Source organism: Salmo trutta, chromosome 16 (assembly GCF_901001165.1).
Source record: "Salmo trutta chromosome 16, fSalTru1.1, whole genome shotgun sequence".
Lineage (NCBI taxonomy): Eukaryota > Metazoa > Chordata > Actinopteri > Salmoniformes > Salmonidae > Salmo > Salmo trutta.
Window position 1 is genome coordinate 56,104,936 of NC_042972.1, and position 27,533 is coordinate 56,132,468.

At 40.7% G+C, this 27,533-nt stretch overlaps 1 protein-coding gene across 2 annotated transcripts in view; it reads left to right on the forward strand.

The window, feature by feature from the left end:
- Positions 1-5,701: 5,701 nt before the first annotated feature.
- LOC115151074 (zinc finger E-box-binding homeobox 2-like) overlaps positions 5,702-27,533 on the forward strand; it is a 62,977-nt gene continuing 41,145 nt past the window's right edge. For both annotated transcript variants that reach the window (XM_029695033.1, XM_029695034.1), the window contains exon 1: positions 5,702-6,024. In XM_029695033.1, the coding sequence (XP_029550893.1) occupies positions 5,964-6,024 (61 nt within the window). In that variant the 5' untranslated portion in view covers positions 5,702-5,963. The remainder of the gene's footprint in view (positions 6,025-27,533) is intronic.

Sequence of the window (27,533 nt, forward strand, 5' to 3'; positions counted from 1 at the left end):
TACTCTCTCTGAGGTACTTTATAGTGTACAGTATATGGCGGTGAGGCCCTCTGACCATAGAAATAGAATCAGTCCACCTATTATGCCATCATTGACTTGAATGGGGAGTTCCTTTCTATAGATTCTAGAGTCTATACCTCTGACAGCCTGTCCGCAGCCATGACCAGTTGAGCTGATATCACATGACATCATACTGTAGCATTGCACTGACTGCAGAATTGCGTGGACGTGGACGAGTCTCTCTCCTTGACTTTGTGACATAGAGACTGTCTAGAGGCCAACACATTGGCCTACATGGCTTTGATTTCATGTAAACATCAGCTTGGAGGATGATGGAATGTATCTTACAGTAGTATCTATCTGTTTGGATGGTTATTCTAGATCACGTTTACACACAACTACAGGAGATCCTATGAGGCTGTATTTCAAATCAAATTGTATTGCTCACATACACGTATTTAGCAGATGTTATTGCAGGTGTAGCGAAATGCTTGTGTTCTTAGCTCAAACAGTGCAGTAATATCTTAACAATTCATTTCAGTATTGGTGCCTTTTCAATCATGCTTTATTATTTCTAGTACTTTACTGTTGTTCTTAATGCAGGATTAGAGTTAGTAGTCAGTAAAAACTCATCTAGTCAGGAAAACTGTGTACAACCTATCAACCAACCAAAGACGATTTGAACTAACAACATTCAAGGAAAAAAAAGAAAAGATGCACAATACTCATAGTCATAGCTCATAGTCACAGCTATGAAGATGTGAACGGTTTGATAGTGCTGTTACTTAGAATGTATGAAATGTTTTGTATAAAAGTAACATGTTCTCTTTTTGTTTTTATGAGAATGAACTTTATCATGGATATTTGCCTTTCTTCTCTGTGTTGTGTGTGTTTTGATACCTGCCTGTCACCATTCAATCAGACTTTTTGCTGGCAAAATAATATTCTGTTAAGCAACAAAGGTTATGATAGTAGCGTTTTCTATTTACACGTGATATATTTTGTGTACAATTTTCTAAATTTTATACAAATGTACTATATTTTACCAATTAAAAATAAACATGTTCAGCTTGGGATGGATGAAAAATGTCTGTCAGAACTTTATGTATCTTACTGTATATTTCACTTACTGGATCTTACTGTAATTGTATGAGGTTCTTATTGTCCTCTATTGACTTGTATCCACACCACCTCTATTGAGAATGTCTGAGTAAATGTATTGTCTCCATACAGCCACCAGAGGTCAGTGGAGTATGATACAAATGGGAGCGACAGTAACTGTATATTTGGATGAGCAGCCAACCAGATGTGGAAATATAGGGGAACCCCATTATTTAGGTCTATGGGGGAACCTGAGGGAACCAGGTTCTGGCAGGGAAATCATTTTGCCATGTTAAAATGTGCATTTCAAGGTGAATTGGACAATTTTTCATTGTTGGGTTCTTGGAGTGACTTTTTTCCATTTCCACTCCTGCAGCCAACACAAACCTACAGTGCCTTCAGAAAGTATTCATACCCCTTGACTTATTCCACATTTTGTTGTGTTACAGCCTGAATTCAAAATGTATTAAATTAAAAAAATTCTCACCCGTCTACACACAATACCCCATAATGCCAGTGAAAACATGTTTTGAGATATTTTTGCAAATGTGTTGAAAATGAAATACAGAAATATCTAATTTGCATAAATATTCACACCCCTGAGTCAATATGCCTTTGGCAGTGATTACAGCTGTGTGTCTTTCTGGATAAGTCTCTAAGAGCTTTTCACACCTGGATTGTACAACATTTGCCCATTATTCTTTTCAAAATTCTTCAAGTTCTGTTAAATTGGTTGTTGATCAATGCTAGACAACCATTTTCAGGTTTTACCATAGATTTCCAAGTAAATGTAAGTCAAAACTGTAACTCAACCACTCATTCACAGGCTTCTTGGTAAGCAACTCCAGTGTAGATTTGGCCTTGTGTTTTAGGTTATTGTCCTGCTGAAAGGTGAATTCATCTCCCAGTGTCGGGTGGAAAGAAGACTGAACCAGGTTTTCCTCTAAGATTTTGTCTGTGCTTAGCTCCATTCTTTCTTTCTTATCCTGAAAATCTCCCCAGTCCTTAACGATTACAAGCATACCCATAACATGATGCACTCAGTATTGTGTTGCATTCTATTTGCCCCAAACATAACATTTGTATTCAGGACAAAAAGTGAATTGCTTTGCCAAATTTGCTGTACTATTACTTTGGTGCCTTGTTGGAAACAGGATGCATGTTTTGGAATATTTGTATTCTGTACATGCTTCCTTCTTTTCACTCTGCGAATTAGGTTAGTAACTACAATGTTGTTGATCCATCCTCAGTTTTCTCCTATCACTGCCATTAAACACTGTAACTGTTTTTGGCCTTATGGTGAAATCCCTGAGCATATCTTTGTAGTGACTGGGTGTATTGATTCACCATGCTCAAAGGGGTATTCCATGTCTACCAATAGGTGCCCTTCTTTGCAAGGCATTGAAAAACCTGGTCTTTGTGGTTGAATCTGTGTTTGAAATTCACTGCTCGACTGAGGGATGTTACAGATAATTGTATGTGTGGGATACAGAGATGAGGTAGTCATTCAAAAATTATGTTAAACACTATTATTGGACACAGAGTGAGTCCATGCAACTTATTATGTGACTTGTTAAGCTAATGTTTACGCCTGAACTTATTTAGGCTTGTCATGACAAAGGGGTTGAATACTTATTGTCTCAAGACGTTTCAGCTTTTCATTTTTTATTAATTTGTAAACATTTCAAAGAACATTATTCCACTTTGACATTATGGGGTATTGTGTGTAGGCCAGTGACAAAAAAATCTAAAATTCATCAATTTTGTATACTTAATTGTCTTTTTTCTTTTTAAAATGTCTTAAACGCTAATTAGAAAAAGCCATTTCCTCTTTTCCCATTAGAAGACAGTTATAAAGTGGTTATAAAAGCAGACCAGCGTGAGGGTGACCACTGAAAGTGACATCAGCTTCTGAATGGGATCCACTGTGGTCAGTGGGGCTGGCAGGCATGTTCCTCTGGGGCCAGTAGGGATTGGCACCTTGAGCTGGTCCATGGTCCTTCCTTAAACCTAGTACCTTACCCTGGTGCTCTGGGGCCACAGGGGCTGGCAGACCCTAGGCTCTTCATTGGTCCTGGTCCCTGGTTGCTGGTCCTATGAAGTTAGTAGAGTTGGCACCCTGGGTTGTTCCTCTGAAATCAAACCGCATATTTCTGGAGAAAGCTTTCTCTTGTTCAGAGTGCACTTACCAGGAGTCGACTAAGTTAGACCTTCGTCTAACTTCTCTCCCGTGTGAATTAGGGGTCGATTTATGAGTTGCAAAGTGATTATAAAGGGTGAACCTAACAACACTCCTGACCAAGAGATTTGAAAAGCGACTTTGATGGCCTATTCTCCCGAGTAGTAATCTGCCTTAATAAACAAGTAAGTAACACCACACAGAGAAGATCTGATCCTGGGCCCATCGGATCATGTAAATAAGAGAGAAATAGTTATCTGAACTACACAATATCATCATATATGCAATGGTATCTATCTTTTAAAAATAATAATATTGATGAGAGGATAGCGTGAGCAGTACTGAGGCCCTTTCCCCTCACAACTGCAACAACGTGACTAATACAAATGTAAATCTCCCAAAATAAGTGATTTTTTTCAAATGCTAAAAGGTTTCATAGGCTGAGAATAATGACTTTTTTTATTTTCTTGTCTTGCCATCTATTCAAGTGAAAGCTTTTTCTCTGCCTTTGTCCCAAAGGTTGGCATATAATTAACTTGTGCTTAATATGCGGTTAAAGAGGTCTCCTCCCCATGCTACCAGCTTTGAACCCTGGCCACAGACAGGGACAAAACCCCAGTGGGACAGGAGAGAGAGAGAGAGAGAGAGAGAGAGAGAAAGAGAGAGAGAGAGACTCTATCTCCAAAACACTTCATGACTCTAGGTCACGACTCTAGGATTAATCAAAGTTATTCAAAACACCTTGTGAAGTTATGTGACTTCAAAGCTATAGATCTGAAAATGCACTTTTGTTTTTCAAAAATCCAGGATGCCAACGATATGTTTGGATGCTTACCCCCATCAATGTGTACACTCAGATCCACACTACTGGTATGTACAGGCACAGAAGTAGAGGGAGCAGCTTGGAGTGTTTTGTCGACACAATCAAAAGCATGGAGAGAGGCAATAATGTGTATGCAAGAGTTATCTTTTATAAAATGAAGTCAACTATTGGGCTTTAATTTGCTGCTGCTGGTGGTGTGCTTGTTCAAAAGAAATAAAGATAGTCAAACACTCTATACTGTATATGCTCCCAATATTGTAATGGATATAAAACACCCATGGCGTGCATGTCATTTCCTCAGGGGTATCAGCTCTCCCAGGAGTTCTGCACTCCTAGCTCAGTCCCCTGACCTACTGAGTTTATGGTGCACCCCACTGCCCTCCTCTTCCATCCTTGGACAAAAGGGCCATGACCTCCCTCTCTCTCTCTCTCTCTCTCCCTGCTCCCCTCCCTCTCTCTCCTTGCAATTCTTTTCTAGAATCGAGATGGCTTTTAACAAGTCAGAGGATAGCTGTGAAGGCCACAGAGAAAACATTCTAAACTTGAGAATACAGGTGATTGGGAAAAAATAATAATACTAAAGACCTACAATAATAATATGAGTGATTGCAAATTGCACAGACATGATGCTGTGTTTTCAACAAGTTGCAAATGACAAACTAACAAGTTGACAGGGGGGAAATAAAATGCATAAGAAAACATGTATAACAGAAAAGAAACATGACCATACCATTGTCCTTGTTTATCAATGTCAAATGAAAAAGGTGACTACCATGTCCCACTCGGATTATCATGATCGAAAAACAGCATCCAAGGGTTTTCTAAATATTCTAAAGAACACCTGGGAGAAGTGGGGGTTCCATTGGTTCTACAAGGGTTAGAATGCCAAGGTAGGGGTTCTCAACACCGTGTTCGCGTTTTTCTTTCTCGGATGTTTTTTTCAGTTGCAAAACAGATTACGGTCCAGTTCTTCGCACAAAAGACGGACAATTCCCCACTTCCTCGAGCCATCCAGGGGTGAATAGGGCGCAGGGCAGGGGGCACGACAGGGCACTTCAGTGCAGGTGCGATGCCTATAACATTCAGGCCACAAAGCATCAGGGGGGCTTCGAATACCTACAGTGACCATATAAACATGTTTGCATTTGGTAATGCCGATTTGTTGTGTGGTGTTTGGGATAGTTTGCAAGTTTTGCAATGTCAAACTTCTCCGTTTGGCCATATGTACATTAAGCAGCCTAGTGCTCAACATGAACAATTCTTTAACAAATAAATTACAAAGAATAGGTTGTTCGCATATTAACCTATTTTATTTTATTTTATTTAGTGCAAGAATTTGTTAAAATATTATTGGACAATATAATGTTTACAAAGAAAAAAACGTGCATCACACAAGACTGTTAAGAACCGATACGAAAACATAGCAGATATTAAATAAAGATACTTAGACCACCAAAACCAACTGTTGGAATATGAACTCTCCGCTTTACGCACGCGGCTTGCTGCTTCTTTGTGCAACTCATGCTCTATTTGTGGCTGGAACTCGATATAATTGAGAGAGGATAACTTATCATTTACTGTGTATAACTTTAAACCATAACTTTTAAATGGCGTTTTTAGATGCCACAGTGAATGCGCCGGTGGAGAGAATCCCCTCGCTATATGACGGACAGGAGGGACTAACCTTCTCCAATGACATCACTCACTTCTCTCCTCGCGCTCAGCTCATCGACTTGAGGTTACAGAAGGGTTATAGTCACCCGCTGCGGACGCAGGCAATGTTTCACACCATTCGTTGTCAATTCTCACGCACCGACACTCCAAAAAGTGCTTCTTCGGGCAAAGGGAGCCTTTAGCGGCATGATGGCGGAGGAGAGCAGGGGCAAACGAAGGAAGCAAGCGAACCCGAGAAGGAATCAAGGTATGGAATATGACTTGTTCAGCGCATTATGTAGTTGCAGTTGTTGAACACATTGTTATTACGTCCTTGTGATGTCGTTCACATCTCATGATGGAGCGGATCTTTCATTATTGAGACGGTATTGAAAAGTATTGAATAGTGAATGACTCGGGTTGGTTTCTCTAAGTAGAAGTTTTTATCATTTAAAAACTTTGGAAAATAGCAGCACATTCTAGAGAAGTATGAACATGTGGTTTCGATGTCACTGATATTATCATTATGCATTTTGCCATAACAGCAATTGATGGCATGTTTAGAGAGAGAGATTTGCAAAACAGCGAAACATGCTAAATTTAACAAGTAGACACGTGCCATTCAAGAAATAACCCTACAATTCCAGAATTGTGCGGCAACGTGAATACAGTGCATGTAGTGCGAAATCTTTAGGCTACTTACTGATATACCCATATGTTTCCAAGTGTTGATATTAGAATGAATTATAATAAGACGTTCTTATATTTAAGTACAATGCCTTGTTTGAAAATGAGTACATATTTTGAACTATAGCCTATTGTCATAGGATTTTGCTCCCACGTTTTTTGTTCGTTTTGTTTGTCTCTCCGTGATTGTTGTAATATATCCAAGTATTTATTTTAAAACACTTGTAAAGTATATTGTAAAGAAGAAAGAGGTAGACATGAGCAGCAGCATTTGAAATGCAACAGGTCGCAAGCAATATTTCCTCCAAGACAACAATGCATAACAGGCTTACATTTTGTTTACAGTGATCATTGCGCGCGTAATAATAACTGGTTTGGAACATAATAACTCAATTGAAACATATGCTACAATTATTAAAAGCTTTGTATTGGTTATATCACCCAAATAGAAAAAACGTTTATTCTAGACACGACAAAAGACACCAAGAGCAAAGGGACTGAGTTGGACAGGGTGGATATACAAACAAATTAAACGATTATTTACACAAATCCTAAACGGATTTTGTGATACATTGATCAAAAATAAATAATCGTATTCCTGCATCATTTATATTTAGCAAATTATTAAGAATAACATAATTCAAATGTGTTGAAAAATAGAACAGATAAATACTTTTGACTTTCCTTTACCAAATAAAAACGCATTGTATTATAATATACAATTCGGTTTTTTTATTGCGCGAGTATTGCAAGTTAATATATTCATCTATTTGATTAACTGTATTTTCAAACAAACTAAAATAACTACATTTCAATTAAGACAATTGATTTACCAATGCCATATCCAAGTCCTTCGTCATTTCCCCACACTTGTAGTCTACAATTAAAACATGCATATTATAACAATCTATTTGTAATGTATGTAGGTTATTACTGAGGTAGCTCAGTGTTTTCATATGTAAATACTGAATAGCTTCTCATCAAACTGATGATGTCAATCATTTAACAGTGACAACTGGAGCTGAAGCCTGAGAGTGCTACAGTGAGTCAGATAGGGTCTCACACACACACACACACACACACACACACACACACACACACACACACACACACACACACACACACACACACACACACACACACACACACACAGTGATGAGAAACTATAAATGATACTGCAATTTTTTGTATTATCAACAATAAAATACTCTGAAACGTTTTACTGCAGAATACTGTAAATGCATTGTGGGAAATGTTGTGTGGGGGAAAGAAATGCTTTATTATGATACCTTATCTTTGGAGCTCCAAAATCCTATTGACCACTAGTGGTGCATGGTACAGTAGCAGTAGCAATTCTACACATTTTGCCATGGGGCAACAAGAACATTTTGCAGTTTTATAGATCATTTCATGTTATTCTACACTTTTTGCCATGAGGCTGAGAGAAAATGTAGCATTTTTACAGCAAAAATATACTGTAGGTGTTGACTGTGATAAAGGCACTGGATTGTTTTTTAATTTTATTTTATTGAACCGTTATTTAACTAGGCAAGTCAGTTAAGAATAAATTATTATTTACAATGACGACCTACCCCGGCCAAGCCCTCCCCTAACCCGGACAACCCTGGGCCAGTTGTGCACCACCCTATGGGACTTCCGATCACAACCGGTTGTGATACAGCCCGGGATTGAACCCAGGTCTGTAGTGATGCCTCTAGCACTGCGATGCAGTGCCTTAGACAGCTGTTTTGCACTCAGGATTTTGAGCTGTCTTTTTGCTAAATGAACAGAGGAAGAAGGCAGTGGCATGGTGCATATAGCCATAGAAGCATAGTGACATATGCCTCAGTGCGGTTATATTCATGATTTATTGGGGGTGTGGCTTTCAGTTACTTATTTTCAGCCACCCATCCCATGAGAGTGAATGTCATTCCAGTTCATCTGAAAGTCATTCCAGTGCACTGCTTGCTATGAATTCTATCAGATGATGTTAGCATGTTTAGGTAAAAAGTAGGTAATGTCCCGTTTGGAACACTGACAAGTAGAGAGCATAAAAAGATGCTTGGCATGCCTCCACGGCTTTGTTTCTGGCTCATAAATATATATGGAGGCGTGCCTTTAAGAGGTTATACAGTGAGGGAAAAGAGTATTTCCTCCCCTGCTGATTTTGTATGTTTGCCCACTGACAAAGAAATGATCAGTCTATAATTTTAATGGTAGGTTTATTTGAACAGTGAGAGACAGAATAACAACAAAAAAAACCAGAAAAAAACACATGTCAAAAATGTTATAAATTGATTTGCATTTTAATGAGGGAAATAAGTATTTGACCCCCTCTCAATAAGAAAGATTTCTGGCTCCCAGGTGTCTTTTATACAGGTAACAAGCTAAGATAAGGAGCACACTCTTAAAGGGAGTGCTCCTAATCTCAGCTTGTTACCTGTATAAAAGACAACTGTCCACAGAAGCAATCAATCAATCAGATTCCAAACTCTCCACCATGGCCAAGACCAAAGAGCTCTCCAAGGATGTCAGGGACAAGATTGTAGACCTACACAAGGCTGGAATGGGCTACAAGACCATCGCCAAGCAGCTTGGTGAAAAGGTGACAACAGTTGGTGTGATTATTCGCAAATGGAAGAAACACAAAATAACTGTCAATCTCCCTCAGCCTGGGGCTCCATGCAAGATCTCACCTCGTGGAGTTGCAATGATCATGAGAATGGTGAGGAATAAGCCCAGAATTACACGGGAGGATCTTGTCAATGATCTCAAGGCAGCTGGGACCATAGTTACCAAGAAAACAATTGGTAACACACTACGCCGTGAAGAACTGAAATCCTGCAGCGCCCGCAAGGTCCCCCTGCTCAAGAAAGCACATATGCATGCCCGTCTGAAGTTTGCCAATGAACATCTGAATGATTCAGAGGACAACTGGGTGAAAGTGTTGTGGTCAGATGAGACCAAAATGGAGCTCTTTGGCATCAACTCAACTTGCCGTGTTTGGAGGAGGAGGAATGCTGCCTATGACCCCAAGAACACCATCCCCACCGTCAAACATGGAGGTGGAAACATTATGCTTTGGGGGTGTTTTCCTGCTAAGGGGACAGGACAACTTCACCACATCAAAGGGACGATGGACGGGGCCATGTACCGTCAAATCTTGGGTGAGAACCTCCTTCCCTCAGCCAGGGCATTGAAAATGGGTCGTGGATGGGTATTCCAGCATGACAATGACCCAAAACACACGGCCAAGGCAACAAAGGAGTGGCTCAAGAAGAAGCACATTAAGGTCCTGGAGTGGCCTAGCCTGTCTCCAGACCTTAATCGAATAGAAAATATGTGGAGGGAGCTGAAGGTTCGAGTTGCCAAACGTCAGCCTCGAAACCTTAGTGACTTGGAGAAGATCTGCAAAGAGAAGTGGGACAAAATCCCTCCTGAGATGTGTGCAAACCTGGTGGCCAACTACAAGAAACGTCTGACCTCTGTGATTGCCAACAAGGGTTTTGCCACCAAGTACTAAGTCATGTTTTGCAGAGGGGTCAAATACTTATTTCCCTCATTAAAATGCAAATCAATTTATAACATTTTTGACATGCGTTTTTCTGGATTTTTTTGTTGTTATTCTGTCTCTCACTGTTCAAATAAACCTACCATTAAAATTATAGACTGATCATTTCTTTGTCAGTGGGCAAACGTACAAAATCAGCAGGGGATCAAATACTTTTTCCCTCACTGTATTTGTTGCACCCATGAGTGAGACGGCAGTAACAATTGAACTCCTATGTGGTTATAGTATCCCATCAATGTAAAAATGTATATGAGACAGATTGGAGTGGCAGCAAGTCTTGAACCTCAGATGGTTGAGCATTTTGCCATGTCCTTTTGTTCTGTTTTGCCCTGTAGTCACTGCAAGTTTGGAAGCCTTTGTTAAGGCCTCTGCTATGAAATACAAACCCCTCTTCCATTCATTAATTCATTCTGATTACAGTAGAATTTACTGTTTTACAATATAATACAGTAAATGTTATGGTATTGTACTTTGTGTCATTACACAGTATTTGCTTTGATACCGTATTTCTATCACAGCAGGTGTACTTCATTTTATTTGCAACTGAGCTGCTTGTAGGCTACTGTTAAATTCACGCACCCGCGCAAGCACGCAGACAACCACACACATCGTGCAATGTTGACTTTAACTATGGCTGTGATGAGATGTAGGCTACACACAACAGTTGACTGCTAGGAGTGTTCCCCATTTTGATGCAGAGCGAGGTGTGTGTGGTTGCACCCGTCTTCCCAGGACCTCCTTTTCACAGTTCTACTCACACTAACGTTAAGGTTGTCAAAAAAGACATACTTACCGTAATTACTTACAAGGAACTAGAAACAGCAACCACCACATTACTTGTAGATTCAGGGAAGTCCCTCTCATCAAACCAGGAGATTGAGGTGTGTATAATTTGATTATGCATGTTGTGTTTAGAGGCATGGTCAGAACTTGCTTGCTGTTTCTGAGACAAATAAGTTCAACGACTTTTCTTTGTGGATTTAAGGGTCAGCTATAGTTGAAAGTGAAATGGTGTTGTGACTGTCACAACTAAGATCAAGGAGATATTCCTTACATGAAACAGAAAAGAAGTTGATTTTGCAAACACAATTTTGTGACTGAATTCAATGTGATTCAATGCGACTTAGAGGACTATAATGCCTGGGATATGTGTTTAGTTCATTCACACAACAAGACAAGGTGAAATGGCTCTGACACATGCAGCCTCAGATGTTTGCTGATGTTTCCTCTTGTGTTGGTACAGGACTTAATGCAAATGTACAACAGATGGAAGTTAGAAGAAAATACATGACAACAGTCCTAAATATTGAACATTTTCGAAGATTTTTTAACAATGTATATTTGCAGAGTTGATTCATAGAAAAATATTGATGGCAAGAGATGGTGAAGGGACATTTCTAATTACCATCTAAAGAATGATCAGGTGATGGGTGTCACGGTTGTCGTAAGGAGAAGCGGACCAAGGTGCAGCGTCTGTGTCGTTCCACATTTTATTTACACTGAAACTATGCAATACATAAATAAACTGAATGACAAAAACAACAAACTGTGACTCAGAGGTGAAACATACACTGACTCAAAGATAATCTCCCACAAACCCAGGTGGAAAAAAACCCTACTTAAGTATGATCTCCAATTAGAGACAACGAGGAACAGCTGCCTCTAATTGGAGATCATGCCAAACAAAACCCCAACATAGAAATACAAAACTAGAACCTGAACATAGAAAACATAGAAAAAAAAACGTCACGCCCTGACCTACTCTACCATAGAAAATAATATCTTTCTATGGTCAGGACGTGACAGTACCCCCCCAAAGGTGCGGACTCCGACCGCACCTAAACAAAACAACAACAACCACCCGCCAAAAAAAGAAAAAGGGGGGTAACTGTTGTCTATGGCGGCTCTGGTGCAGTACACATAACCTTCTCATCCCGCGGATCCTCCCACAGAGGAGGTGGCTCCGGTTCGGGGCGTAATCCCCGCTCCGCCCGCTGATCCCTCTGCTTCTGTGTCACCGGACCATGGATCGTCATCGGAGGAACCGGACTGTAGATCATCGCCGGAGGTTCAGGGCTGCAGGCCATCGCCGGAGACTCCGGGCTGCAGGCCGTCTCAGGAGGTTCCGGACTGGGAGCCATCGCCGGAAGCTCCGGAGTCGTCGCCGGAAGCTCCGGACTGGGAACCGTCGCCGGAAGCTCCGGACTGGGAACCGTCGCCGGAAGCTATGGACTGGGAACCGTCGCCGGAAACTCCGGACTGGGAACCGTCGCCGAAAGCTATGGACTGGGAATGCGCACTGGAGGCCTGATGCGTGGGGCTGGCACAGGTGGCGCAAGACTAGTAACACGCACCTCAGGGCGAGTGCGGGGAGTAGGAACAGGACACCCCAGACTGGGCAGGCGCACTGGAGGCCTGATGCGTGGGGCTGGCACAAGTGGCGCCAGACTGGTAACACGCACCTGAGGGCAAGTGCGAGGAGCAGGCACAGGGCGTACCAGGCTGAATAGACTCACTGGAGGCCGGGTTACGTGGGGCAGGCACAGGATATACTGGGCCGTGGAGGCGCATTGGAGATCTCGAGCGTAGAGCTGGCACAACCCATTCTGGTTGGATGCTCAACCTAGCTCGACAAATGAGGGGCGCGGGCACAGATCGCACCGGCCTGTGAATGTGCACTGGTGACATAGTGCACATCACCGCATAACACGGTGCTTGCTTCGTCACTCGCTCCCCATGGTAAGCACTGGGAGTTGTCTCAGGTCTCCAACCTGACTCTGCCAATCTCCCGTGTCCCCCCCCCAATTTTGTTTTGGGGCTGCCTCTCGCACTTGCCTCGTGGTTGGTATAGTGCCTTGTAGTATCGCCGCTCCGCTCTCGCTGCCTCAATTTCCTCTTTAGGACGGCGATACTCCCCAGCCTGCCTGCAGGGTCCTTTCCCGTCCAATATCTCCTCCGAAGTCCATTTGTCCTGCTGACCACACTGCTTGGTCCTTTGGTGGTGGGAGATTGTCACGGTTGTCGTAAGGAGTAGCGGACCAAAGTGCAGCATGTGTGTCGTTCCACATTTTATTTACACTGTGAAACTATGCAATACATAAATAAACTGAATGACAAAAACAACAAACCGTGACGCAGAGGTGAAACATACACTGACTCAAAGATAATCTCCCACAAACCCAGGTGGAAAAAAACCCTACTTAAGTATGATCTCCAATTAGAGACAACGAGGACCAGCTGCCTCTAATTGGAGATCATCCCAAACAAAACCCCAACATAGAAATACAAAACTAGAACCTGAACATAGAAGAAGAAAACCTGTCACGCCCTGACCCACTCTACCATAGAAAATAACATCTTTCTATGTTCAGGACGTGACAATGGGAGTATTTATTTTTGCAGCATCTCCCTTTTTTGTAGATTTCATTCTCTGAGCCATGTGTGCTTGAATGTGCGTGTGTGCATGCGTGTGTGTGTGCAGAAACTGCTGGAGAGAATGTGTATGTGAGGAGTGGGGCCCCAGATAAAACCAAATGAATTTGGCAACACTAACTCAACAGACAGAGATTAAAGGGTCTGTCCAAAAAAAGAGAAGCTATGACATTGTTTCTTCTGTCTCCAAGACGCTTATTGATTACAGTCTCTGTCTTCCAAATAAAACTGTCAATGTCCACAGATATCAACCAAAGTTGAGATTATTGCTGTCTATTGTCTCCAGATTACAGGAGATCATGTTATAGGGTATTTATGTAGACAAGTATATTGAAAATGGTGTACAATTTCAAAAGATGTGACTTCCCTAGTTTGATATGAGAATGATTGTAAGCATGGTGATGCAGGTACGCGTTTGCACTCAATGTGTGACATTGTTAACACTTCCTATGAATACCTTCTTCATAAGGCATATAAGCACATTTGTAATGCCTAGTGAACTGTGTGTGGTGCATTATAATGCATGGCATCGCAATAACAACTGCCTAAATAAATAACAACATTCATGAAGTATACACATATTATATCTCACAGCACTGTCTCTGAGTAGGTGGACTGATAGAATAGTTTACGTTGTGCAGAAAGAGTTATCCCCCTTTAACCTCTTTGCCTTACTACTTGATCTTGGATTCATTTACAGCTGTACTGTACTGTTGAGCTGATAGTCAATTTAACTTTTTCCTCACAGTTCTCTCTCTCTCTTTCCCTCACTCACTCTTTCTCGGTTTCTTCTTTTTTCAAGTGCCAATTTATTTAAACTCTTTCCACTTTTTCTTCTTTCTCCTTCATTGATTTCCAAACCCCAGTCTTTGTGTGCAGCTGGGGCCCAGCTGTGTGTGTGCATGTGCACACACGTATGTGTGCGTGGTGTGTGTGTGTGCCCAAATGTGTCTTTCTCTGGCACAGAATTGTCACAGGGGGCATGAGTACAGGAGAGAGAATCGAAGGGAGAGAGAGAGAGAGAGAGAGTCGAAGGGAGTGAAAAACACATTGAGAGAAAAGAGAGAGAGAGAGCGAGAGGGAGATGCTGTGGTATTATATGAGCAGCAGAGTGAGTGAAAGTCTGTATATAACTATAGCGGCACTGTAACGTAAAACATTAATTTATATGGTAATTTTAGGTAAATATCAAAAGTAAACAACTCTGAAATATTTAACTGCAGCATACTATGAATTATGGTGCACTGTGGGAAAATTACTATATTTTGAATGGTACTCTAATTCCACCCCACAGAATACAGTGCCGTATCGTATATTTAGAGCGTCTAAAACTTTTTGACCACTAGTGGGTGTATGGTATTGTTGTTTCTGGCTCATTAGCATATTTGGAGGCGTGCCTTGTAAGAGGCTATATTTGTTGCACCTGTAAGTGAGAATGCTGTACCAATTTAACTCCTATGTGGTTGTAGTGCGCCATCAATTTAAAATGTATAGGGGACAGATTAAAGTTGCAGCAAGTCTTAAACATTAAATGGTTGAGCATTTTGCCATGTCCTTTTGGTCAGTTTGCCCTGTAGTCGCTGCCACAAGCTAAACACCTTCTTTGCCCACTTCGAAAATAACACAGAGCCACCGACGCAACCCCCTCCCATGGACTGTGGGCTCTCGTTCTTTGTGGTTGACGTGAGTAAGACATTTAACCTCTCTGGGGTATGTGGGACGCTAGGGCGCCAAATTCAAAACAAGAAAAATCTCATAATTCAAATTTCTCAAACATAGAACTATTAAATCCCATTTTAAAGATACACTTCTCGTTAATCCAACCACATTGTCCAATTTCAAAAAGGCTTTACAGCAAAAGCATAACATTAGATTATGTTAGGTGTCACAGGTGTAGCCGTGTTGAATAGACCAAATCGCAGCGGGTATGTGGATACTCATATTCTTTTAATGAAAACACACAAAGCATCCACAGGGAAAACAATAAACAGTACTCACGACAACAGGAACAGTTTTGCAGGCTCACAAAACGCAGTGCAAAAACAACTACCCACAACCCCAAAGAAAAACACACACTACTATATAGGACTCCCAATCAAAGGCAACTCAACACACCTGCCTTCAATTGGGAGTCCAATCACCAACACAACACTTAACACACAAAAACCTGCCACGTCCTGACCAAAACTAATACAATTGCTCCCTCTGCTGGTCAGGACGTGACATTAGGACAGCGCCGAGACAAGAAAAACCACACAGCCATTTTCCAAGCAAGGAGAGGCGTCACAAAAACCAGAAATACAGCTAAAATGAATCACTAACCTTTGATGATCTTCATCAGATGGCACTCATAGGACTTCATGTTACACAATACATGTATGTTTTGCTCGATAAAGTTCATATTTATATCCAAAAACCCCATTTTACATTGGTGTGTAATGTTCAGAAATGTTTTGCCTCCCAAAACGTCCGGTGAATGAGCACATCAATTTACAGAAATACTCATCATAAACGTTGATAAAAAATAAAACTGTTATTCAAAGAATTATAGATACACTTCTCCTTAATGCAACCGCTGTGTCAGATTTCAAAAAAGCTTTACGGCGAAAGCAAACTTTGCAATAATCTGAGTACAGCGCTCAGACACCAAAAGAAGCCATACAGATACCCGCCATTTTGGAGTCAACAGAAGTCACAAATAACATTATAAATATTCACTTACCTTTGATGATCTTCATCGGAATGCACTCCCAGGACTCCCAGTTACAGAATAAATGTTAATTTTGTTCGATAAAGTTCATCTTTATGTCCAAATACCTCAATTTTGTTCGCGCGTTCAGTGGATGATTGCTCAGTAATTTCAGACGAAAAGTGAAAAAAGTTATATTACAGTTCGTAAAAACATGTCTAACGATGTATAGAATCAATCTTTAGGATGTTTTTATCATAAATCTTCCATAATAATCCAACCGGATGATTCCTTTGACTTCAGAAATGAAAAGGAACACACCTAACTCTCATGGGAGCGTGTGAGATTGAGCTCATGACATTTTCTCAGTCATCTGACTCCATATGCTCTTATTCTCTCCCCATTCACAGTAGAAGCATGAAACAACGTTCTAAAGACTGTTGACATCTAGTGGAAGCCGTAGGAAGTGCAAAATGACCCCACAGATACTGTGTATTAGATAGGCAATCACTTGAAAAACTACAAACCTCAGATTTCCACACTTCCTGGTTGGATTTTTTCTCAGGTTTTTGCCTGCCATATGAGTTCTGTTATACTCACAGACATCATTCAAAAATTTTAGGAACTTCAGAGTGTTTTCCATCCAAATCTACTAATAATATGCATATCTTAGCATCTGGGCCTGAGTAGCAGGCAGTTTACTACAGGCACGCTTTTCATCCGGACGTCAAAATACTGCCCCCTACCCCGTTGAAGTTTTAAAGTGATTTAAAACACCAAATATTCAATAATATGTTGTAATGTGTAAACACTTTACCTAGCAGCCAACCTGCTTGCACCAATCCCTTGTAATTACAGTAAAATACTGTGAAATACAAACCCCTCCCCTCAATAAATTTCATTCATCTGTTCATTAATTCATTCTGATTATGCTAGCATTTACCTTTTTACAGTATAATACAGTCAATTCTAAGGTATTGTACTGTTTGTCATCACACAGTACTTGCTTTGATAATGTATTTCTATTACAGTAGGTGTGCTGCAATATGAAATACAGACTTTTACTGGTCACTGAGCTGCTTGTAAGATACTCTCAAATTGTGTAGCTGCAGCACTAAGTTAGGCCAGATTCCCACAGTAGTAGGAAGGCGAGACCAGGGGAGAATGAGACAGCAACAAGCCCAGGCACCAGGCCCTATTACTAGCCCTCTTCATGAGGCTCGACACAGGCATCAGACCCAGTGAGCGAGAGGGATGGATGGATGGAGAGGAGGAGGATAAGAGAGGATCAAGTGCTGTGGTCAGGGTGAGGGTTGGAGGGAAGGAGCAAAGGAAGGGTGGAGGGGGTTGAGTAGGAACAGAGCAGAACTGGATAGAACTGAGGACCAACTCAAGCAGTATTTATTTTCTTTCTTTTTTGTAGCAGGGACTAGTAGATCTCACAGATAACATAACTGGGGAGGTGTGTCTACTGTCATAGGCAATATTCACACCATCAAGTCTTCAACTGTATTTCCTGTGCTCTCTCACTCATTTAGATGTAGCTATTGTCATTCAGTATGAAGATAACAAATCCACATCATATTGATACATTTACACACATTGGACAATTGCTACCACTGCAATGACACAACTTTGCTAACACGTCCCATCTGGGGTTGCTATTTTGGATGCTCCATCCTGAATGTCCCATGCAGGTGAAAATAATTGCATTAACTTTGCAGACTGTGTTGCATGTACATGTGTTTAGCAGAGAGGCTTTTCAAACAGCCAGCCAGTCAGCTAGTAAACCGGGTAGGGTTGGCTTGCTGACTAGCTGACTGGCAATTTATAGATATGTGTCGTTTAATCACACCTCAAATTAAATGTGGAAACCCTACTTCAGCTGTCATGTGTTACAAGACCCAGATGGGTGACGGAGAGAGAGAGAGAAAAATAGAGAAAGAAAGACACAAAGCTGTTAACATAACATTTGAAATGCCTTTATATTTTTCAAACCTTTGTGATTGCAATGTAAACTGTTAATTTCTTTTGTTGTTTTTTGTTTCTTCTAATTTTTTATAGTTTTTTACACTTGCTTTGGCAATGTAAACATATTTCCCATGTCATTAAAGCCCCTTTGAATTTAAATTGAATTAAGAGACAGAGAGAGGCAGGCTGTATAACCAAACTTCACCCAACTGACTTGTTTACTAAGCTGATGTCAGTGTTGACTAGCAAGGGAACTAGATGTTGAATGGGCATGTTGTGGGTATTTTATTTTTCCTTTATTTAACTAGGCAAGTCAGTTAAGAAAACTCTTATTTTCAATGACAGCCTAGGAACAGTGGGTTAACTGCCTTGTTCAGGGGCAGAACAACAGATTAGTTAGTACCTTGTCAGCTCAGGGATTTCAACTTGCAACCTTTTGGTTACTAGCCCAATGCTCTAACCACTAGGCTACCCTGCCACCCCACAAGGTAGAACCTTGCTCTGATCTAGACTGTATCAACAGAGAGAGCAACAGGTGGGCATTTGCTCAGGACGTTTGTCTTGATCACCCCAACAGTGCTGTAAACATCACACCTGCTAGGAGTGAACATGGATGTACTGGGCCAGATTAATGCAGGGGTTTACAGTGGGTGAAGCCCCTGGGGCCAGGCCCGTAGGTGCCCCAAGTGGCAAAACATTTATATATATATTAACACAGTATATATTATATACAGTTGAAGTCGGAAGTTTACATACACCTTAGCCAAATACATTTAAACTCAGTTTTTCACAATTCCTGACATTTAATCCTAGTAAAAATTCCATGTCTTAGGACAGTTAGGATCACCACTTTATTTTAAGAATGTGAAATGTCAGAATAATAGTAGAGAGAATGATTTATTTCAGCTTCGATTTCTTTCATCACATTCCCAGTGGGTCAGAAGTTTTTTTTGCCACAACTTTTTGCCTCAGTTTTGCCACAACTTTGGAAGTATGCTTGGGGTCATTGTCCAATTGGGAGACCCATTTACGACCAAGCTTTAACTTCCTGACTGATGTCTTGAGAAGTTGCTTCAATATATCCACATAATTTTCCTACCTCATGATGCCATCTATTTTGTGAAGTGCACTAGTCCCTCCTGCAGCAAAGCACACCCACAACATGATGCTGCCACCCCCGTGCTTCACGGTTGGGATGGCGTTCTTCGGCTTGCAAGCCTCCCCCTTATTCCTTGAAACATAACGATGGTCACTATGGCCAAATAGTTCTATTTTTGTTTCATCAGACCAGAGGACATTTCTCCAAAAAGTACAGTCTTTGTCCCCATGTGCAGTTGTAAACCATAGTCTGTCTTTTTTATGGCGGTTTTGAAGCAGTGGCTTCTTCCTTGCTGAGCGGCCTTTCAGGTTATGTCGATAAAGGACTCGTTTTACTGTGGATATAGATACTTTTGAACCTGTTTCCTACAGCATCTTCACAAGCTCCTTTGCTGTTGTTCTGGGGTTGATTTGCACTTTTCGTACCAAAGTACGTTCATCTCTAGGAGACAGAACGCGTCTCCTTCCTGAGCGGTATGACGGCTGTGTGGTCCCATGGTGTTTATGTTTGTGTACTATTGTTTGTACAGATGAACGTGGTACCTTCAGGCATTTGGAAATTGCTCCCAAGGAAGAACCAGACTTGTAGGGGTCTACAATTTTTTTCTGAGGTCTTGGCTGATTTCTTTTGATTTTCCCATGATGTCAAGCAAAGAGGCACTGAGTTTGAAGGTAGGCCTTGAAATACATCCACAAGTACACCTCCAATTGACTTAAATTATGTCAATTAGCCTATCAGAAGCTCCTAAAGCCATGACATAATTTTCTGGAATTTTCCATGCTGTTTAAAGGCACAGTCAACTTAGTGTATGTAAACTTCTGACCCACTGGAATTATGATACCGTGAATTATAAGTGAAATAATCTGTCTGTAAACAATTGTTGGAAAAAATACTTGTGTCTTGCACAAAATAGATGTCCTAACCGACTTGCTAAAACTATAGTTTGTTAAGAAGAAATTTGTGGAGTGGTTGAAATACGAGTTTTAATCTCTGGGGTATGTGGGATGCTAGCGTCCCACCCGCGGGACACACTATTCAACAGCCAGTGAAATAGCAGGGCAGCAAATTCAAAACCACAAAAATCTCATAATTCAAATTTCTCAAACATACAACTATTATATCCCATTTTAAAGATGCACTTCTCGTTAATCCAACCACATTGTCCGATTTCAAAAAGGCTTTACGGCGAAAGCATAACATTAGATTATGTTAGGGCAGCGCCGAGACAAGAAAAACCACACAGCCATTTTCCAAGCAAGGAGAGGCATCACAAAAACCAGACATACAGCTAAAATGAATCACTAACCTTTGATGATCTTCATCAGATGGCACTCATAGGACTTCATGTTACGCAATACATGTATGTTTTGCTCGATAAAGTTCATATTTATATCCAAAAACCCCATTTTACATTGGCGTGTAATGTTCAGAAATGTTTTGCCTCCCAAAACGTCCGGTGAATGAGCACATCAATTTACAGAAATACTCATCATAAACGTTGATAAAATACTCAACAGTTATTCAAAGAATTATAGATACACTTCTCCTTAATGCGACCATTATGTCAGATTTCAAAACAAGCCATACAGATACCCGCCATTTTGGAGTCAACAGAAATGAAAAAATTACATTATAAATATTCACTTACCTTTGATGATCTTCATCAGAATGCACTCCCAGGGATTCCAGGTCCACAATAAATGTTTATTTTGTTCGATAAAGTCCATCATTTATGTCCAAATTCCTCCTTTTTTTTCGCGCGTTCAGTCCACTACTCCAAATGCAGGAAGCGTGCGCAAAATGTCACGACGAAACGTCAAAAAAAGTTATATTTATGTTTGTAGAAATATGTCAAATGATGTATAGCATCAATCTTTAGGATGTTTTTAACATAAATCTTCCATAATTTTCCAACTGGACGATTTCTTTGTCTTCAAAAAAGAAAAGGAACACAGCTAACTCTCACGTGAGTGCGCGCCACTGAACTCATGTCATTCTCTCAGTCATCTGACTCCAGGACCTCTTATTCTGTCCTTAGTCACAGTAGAAGCATGAAACAATGTTTTAAAGACTGTTGACATCTAGTGGAAGCCTTAGGAAGTGTAAAATGAACCCTAAGTCACTGTATACTGTATAGGCAATCATTTGAAAAACTTCAAACCTCAGATTTCCACACTTCCTGGTTGGATTCTTCTCAGGTTTTTGCCTGCCATATGAGTTCTGTTATACTCACAGACATCATTCAAACAGTTTTAGAAACGTCAGAGTGTTTTCTATCCACATCTACTAATAATATGCATATCCTACTTTCTGAGCCTGAGTAGCAGGCAGTTTACTACGGGCACGTCTTTCATCCGGACGTCAAAATACTGCCCCCTACCCTAGAGAAGTTAATGACTCCAACCTAAGTGTATGTAAACTTCCGACTTCAATTGTATGTAGTATATATTTTTTATTTTTTTACTGCAACTGCCAACCACTGCCTGATGCCGCTCTGCTAATCATCAGATGGGGGAGGAGAAGAGGTAGGGGATTAAGATTAAGTCAAAACTGGAACTCGGCCACTCAGGAACATTCACTGACTTCTTGGTAAGCACCTCCAGTGTAAATTTGACCTTGTGTTTTAGGTTATTGTCCTTAATTAATCTACCAGTGTCTGGTGTAAAAAAGAGTGATTTAGGTTTTCCTCTAGGAAAACTCCATTCCATTTCTTTTTTATCCTGAAACACTCCCCAGTTCTTAACAATTACAAGCATATCAATAACATGATGCAGCCACCACTGTGCTTGAAAATATGGAGAGCAGTACTTGGTAATGTGTTCCATTGGATTTGCCCCAAACATAGCACTTTGTATTCAGGACAAAAGTTAACTGCTTTGCCACAACTTTTGCAGTATTACTTTATTGCCTTGTTGCAAACAGGATGCATGCTTTGGAATATTTTTTATTCTGTACAAGCTTCCTTCTTTTCACTCTGTCAATTAGGTTAGTATTGTGGAGTAACCACAATGTCTGTTTATCCATCTTCAATTTTCTCCTATCACAGCCATTAAACTATAACTGTTTTAAAGTCACCTTTGGCCTCATGGCCCCTGAGTGGTTTTCTTCCTATCCGGCAACTGAGTTAGGGAGGACGCCTGTATTTTTGTAGTGCCTGGGTGTATTGGAGGTAACATCCAAAGCTTAATTAATAACTTCACCATGCTCAAAGGGAGTGGCACAGTGGTCTAAGGCACAGCATCTTAGTGCCAGACACCCTAGTTTGAATTCAGGCTGTATCATGACTGGTTGTGATTGGGAGTCCCATAGGGCGGTGCACAATTGGCCCAGCGTTGTCCGGGTTTGGCCGGTGTAGGCCGCCATTGTAAATAAGAATATGTTCTTAAAACTTCTTCAGCCTAGGGTCTATTTTTCAAAATTTCCACTAGACTGACATGCCCAAAGTAAACTGCCTGTTGCTCAAGCCCTGAAACCAGGATATGCATGTAATTGGTTCCATTGGAAAGAAAACACTCTGAAGTTTGTAGAAATGTTAAAATAATGTAGGAGACTATAACACAATAGATATGGTAGGAGAAAATCCACAGAAAAACCAACCAGAATGTATTTTTTTGAGTCCCCAATCTAGCTCCCAGTATGCAATTCCTATGGCTTCCACTGGGTGTCAGTAGTCTTTCTTCAAGGTTTCAGGCTTGTTTCTTCCAAAACGAGGAAGAATAATGAGTTTTGATACAAGGACGCAGACTTGGAAATTCGTGTATGTGCGCGTGACGAAGAGGACACGCACCTGCTAATTTCGTTTTCCTATTGAACATACTTCTTTCCGTATGAAACATTATATTTTATTTACATTTTAGTGTATCTGAGGATTAAATAGAAACGTATTTTGACTTTAACTTCTCTAGAGTAGGGGGCAGTATTTTCACGGCCGGATGAAAAACGTAGCCAAATTAAACGGCCTACTACTCGGGCCCAGGAACTAGAATATGCATATTATTAGTTGATTTGGATAGAAAACACTGAAGTTTCTAAAACTGTTTGAATGATGTCTGTGAGTATAACAGAACTCATATGGCAGGCAAAAACCTGAGAAAAATCTAACCAGGAAGTGGGAAATCTGGTGCTTGTAGTCCTTTCAAGTCATTGCCTATCGAACACACAGTGACTTAGGGGTCATTTTGCACTTCCTAAGGCTTCCACTAGATGTCAACAGTCTTTAGAAATTTGTTTGAGGATTCTATGATGAACAGAGAGCGAACAGAGGAAGTTGGAAGTTGTTGACTCAGGAAAGCACATGACTTCATTGACGCGCATTCACGTGAGGAGGTAGCTGTGTTCCAAAACGTTTTTCAAGACACTGGATTCGTCCGGTTGGAATATTATTGAAGTTCTAAGTTAACCTCTCTAGGGTAGGTGGCAGTATTTTCACGGCCGGATGAAAAACGTACCCAAATTAAACGTCCTACTACTCGGGTCCAGGAACTAGAATATGCATATTATTAGTATATTTGGATAGAAAACACTCTGACGTTTCTAAAACTGTTTGAATGATGTCTGTGAGTATAACAGAACTCATATGGCAGGCAAAAACCTGAGAAAAATCTAACCAGGAAGTGAGAATTCTGGTGCTTGTTGTCCTTTCAAGTCATTGCCTATCGAACACACAGTCACTTAGGGTTCATTTTGCACTTCCTACGGCTTCCACTAGATGTCAACAGTCTTTAGAAAGTTGTTTGAGGCGTCTATGATGAACAGAGAGCGAAAAAGAAGGTGGGGAATTTGGTGACCCAGGGAAGGACATCAGTTCATTGGCGCGCATTCACGTGAGAGGTAGCTGTGTTCCAAAACGTTTTTCAAGACAATGGAATCGTCCGGTTTGAATATTATTGAAGTTCTAAGTGATAAAGGCCCTAAAGATTGATGCTATACAACGTTTGACATGTTTGAACGAACGTAAATATAACTTTTTTTACTTTTCGTCGTGACATTTTCCGCGCGCTTCCTACACTCGGAGTAGCTTACTGAACGCGCTAACAACAAGGAGCTATTTGGACATAAATTATGGACTTTATCGAACAAAGCAACATTTATTGTGGACCTGGGATCCCTGGAAGTGCCTTCTGATGAAGATCATCAAAGGTAAGTGCATATTTATAATGTATTTATGATTTTAGATGACTCCAAAATGGCGGGTATCTGTATTGCCTAGTGTATTTTTCTGAGCGCAGTACTCAGATTATTGCAAAGTGTGCTTTCCTCGTGAAGCTTTTTTGAAATCTGTCACAGCGTTTGCATAAAGGAGATGTTCATCTATAATTCTTTGAATAACAGTTTAATATTTTATCAACGTTTATGACGAGTATTTTTGTAAATTGTTGTGTTGATTCACCGGCAGTATTGGAGGCAAAATATTTTCTGAACATCACACGCCAATGTAAAAGGCTGTTTTTGGATATAAATATCAACTTGATCGAACAAAAAATGCATGTATTGTGTAACATGATGTCCTAGGAGTGTCATCTGATGAAGATCGTCAAAGGTTAGTGCATAATTTTAGCTGAATATCTGGTATTTGTGACCCCTGTCCTTGCTAGGAAAATGGCTGTGTGGTTTTTCTTGTGTTGGAACTGTCCTAACATAATCTAACTTTATGCTTTTGCCGTAAAGCCTTTTTGAAATCGGACAACGTGGTTACATTAAGGAAACGTGTATCTTTAAAATGGTGTAAAATAGTCGTATGTTTGAGAACTTTGAATTATGACATTTTGTGGTTTTGAATTTGGTGCTCTGATTTTTCACTGGCTGTTGAATAGTGTGAACCGTGATTGGGATGGTAGCGTCCCACCTGCCCAAGAGAGGTTAACAAAGTTTAGCTTTTTGGATTCCTTTCTCTGCATGTTGAACGAGTGAATCAATGGTGCCAACTTAACATAGTTTTTGGGATATAAAGAAGGATTTTATCTAACAAAACGACACTACATGTTGTAGCTGGGACCCTTTGGATGACAAATCAGAGGACATTTTCAAAAAGTAAGTGAATATTTAATCGTTATTTGTGAATTTATGAAACCTGTGCTGGTGGAAAAATATTTTGATGTGGGGCGCCTTCCTCAAACACTCGCATGGCATGCTTTCGCTTTAAAGCCTACTGTAAATCGGACGGTGTGTCACATCTGCTCCAGCTACACCCCCTAGTGGACATCCGGTGTCTCCTTGACCTCCAGCCATTCCTCCAGTTCTCTCCCTCTCCCTCTTCTTCTCTCTGTGTGTGTGTGATTGTGTGGTTGGAGACAGGTGTGCTGGAGTCAGAGCAGTTCCCCACCAGCTGCAACCCGTTCTATAATCAAGACCTCTACAAATACTAGTCCTGCCACTTCCACTCTGCCAGATCGTAATCGCCGTTCAGTCAGTCCTGTATCCTGCTGTGCCTATTTCCTTGCCTGACGCTGTTTCTCATCTCACTGCAGATTTGCCGCTCTGACTATGGTTCCTGTCTCTTGTTCCACATCTCACCACCCTGCTACCCTGTTCTGGATTCAACTCATCATCACTCCTTTGGATTCCCCTCCGGACCTGTTTACCCTGTCCCAACCCAGCTCAGTCCAACCTCAGCCTCCACATCTGGTTTCCTACAACTCATCCAAGCTTCCCTGGACCTGCACTTCATCTCTCCCCGTGTTACAATAAATATCTTGGTTCATTCATCCCTGTTTCCTGGTCTGAGTCTGCTCTTGGGTTCCCCTGTGCTGCTCCGCTTAACACAGTGCAGTTAGATTAACAAGAATTTAAGCTTTTAACCTCTCTTGGGTATGTGGGGCGTGACCGTCCCACCTGCGGGACACACTATTCAACAGCTAGTGAAATAGCAGGGCGCCAAATTCAAAACAACAAAAATCTCATAATTCAAATTTCTCACACATACAAGTATTTTACACCATTTTGAAGATAATCTTCTCGTTAACTTCTTGGGGCTATGTGGGACGTTAGCGTGCCACCCGTGGCGCACCCTATCAACAGCAGGTGCATTTCAAGAGCGGCAAATTTGAAACCAAATAAATGTCAAAATTCAAATTTCTCAAACATACAACTAACTTACAGCCTTTGAAAGATAAACATCTCCTTAATCTAACCACGTTGTCCGATTTCAAAAAGGTTTTACGGGGAAAGCATAAAGTTAGGTTATGTTAGGAGAGTACATTGATAATTGTGTGTAATGCATTGTCGATTCAAAGACAGGCGTCACCAAAACCATAAAATCAGCTAAAATTATGCACTAACCTTTTACAATCTCCATCAGATGACACTCCTAGGACATTATGTTAGACAATGCATGCATTTTTATTTCTATCAAGTTCATATTTATATCTAAAAACAGCGTTTTACTATTGCGTTGATGTTCAGGAAATCGTTTCCCTCCAATACCGGCAGTCAAGTCATGACAACAAAATAATTAATTCATATTAGAAAACATTGGTAAAATATTATATTGTCATTCAAAGAATTATAGATTTACATCTCTTGAACGCAATGGACTTGCCAGATTTAAAATTAACCTTACTGGGAAATCACACTTTGCAATAATCTGAGCACTGCGCCCAGAAAAATACGCATTGCGATACAGACTAACCGCCATGTTGGAGAGATCTAAAATCGAAAATACTATGTAAATAATCCATTACCTTTGATTCTCTTCATCAGATGTCACTTCCAAAGAATCCCAGGTCCATAACGAATGTAGTTTTGTTCAAAAAAGCTCATCATTTATGTCCAAAAACCTCCGTGTTGTTAGCACATGATCTAAGCCAGCCGGACTTCACTTCACTTCACGAACGGAAAAAATATATTTACGTTCGTTCAAACATGTCAAACGTTGTATCGCATAAATCATTAGGGCCTTTTTTAACCAGAACATGAATAAAATTCAAGGCGGACCATTGGGTTCTCTTTTAAAACGTTTCGGAATGAGAGTACCCACCAACAACTCGCGCGCAAGGTGTCTAATGGGCCATCACAGTTCCAAGGCTCTTATTCGGTCAGATCTCACTGTAGAAGACTCAAAACACTTTGTAAAGGCTGGGGACATCTAGTGGAAGCAATAGGAAGTGCCAAAACATTCCTCAGCCCCTTTGTTTTTCAATGGCATAGGCTTAAAGTCAATTCAACACATCAGGTATCCACTTCCTGTCAGAATCTGTCTCAGGGTTTTGCCTGCCAAATGAGTTCTGTTATACTCACAGACACCATTCAAACAGTTTTTGAAACTTTAGGGTGTTTTCTATCCATATATAATAAGTATATGCATATTGTAGTTACTGGGTAGGATTAGTA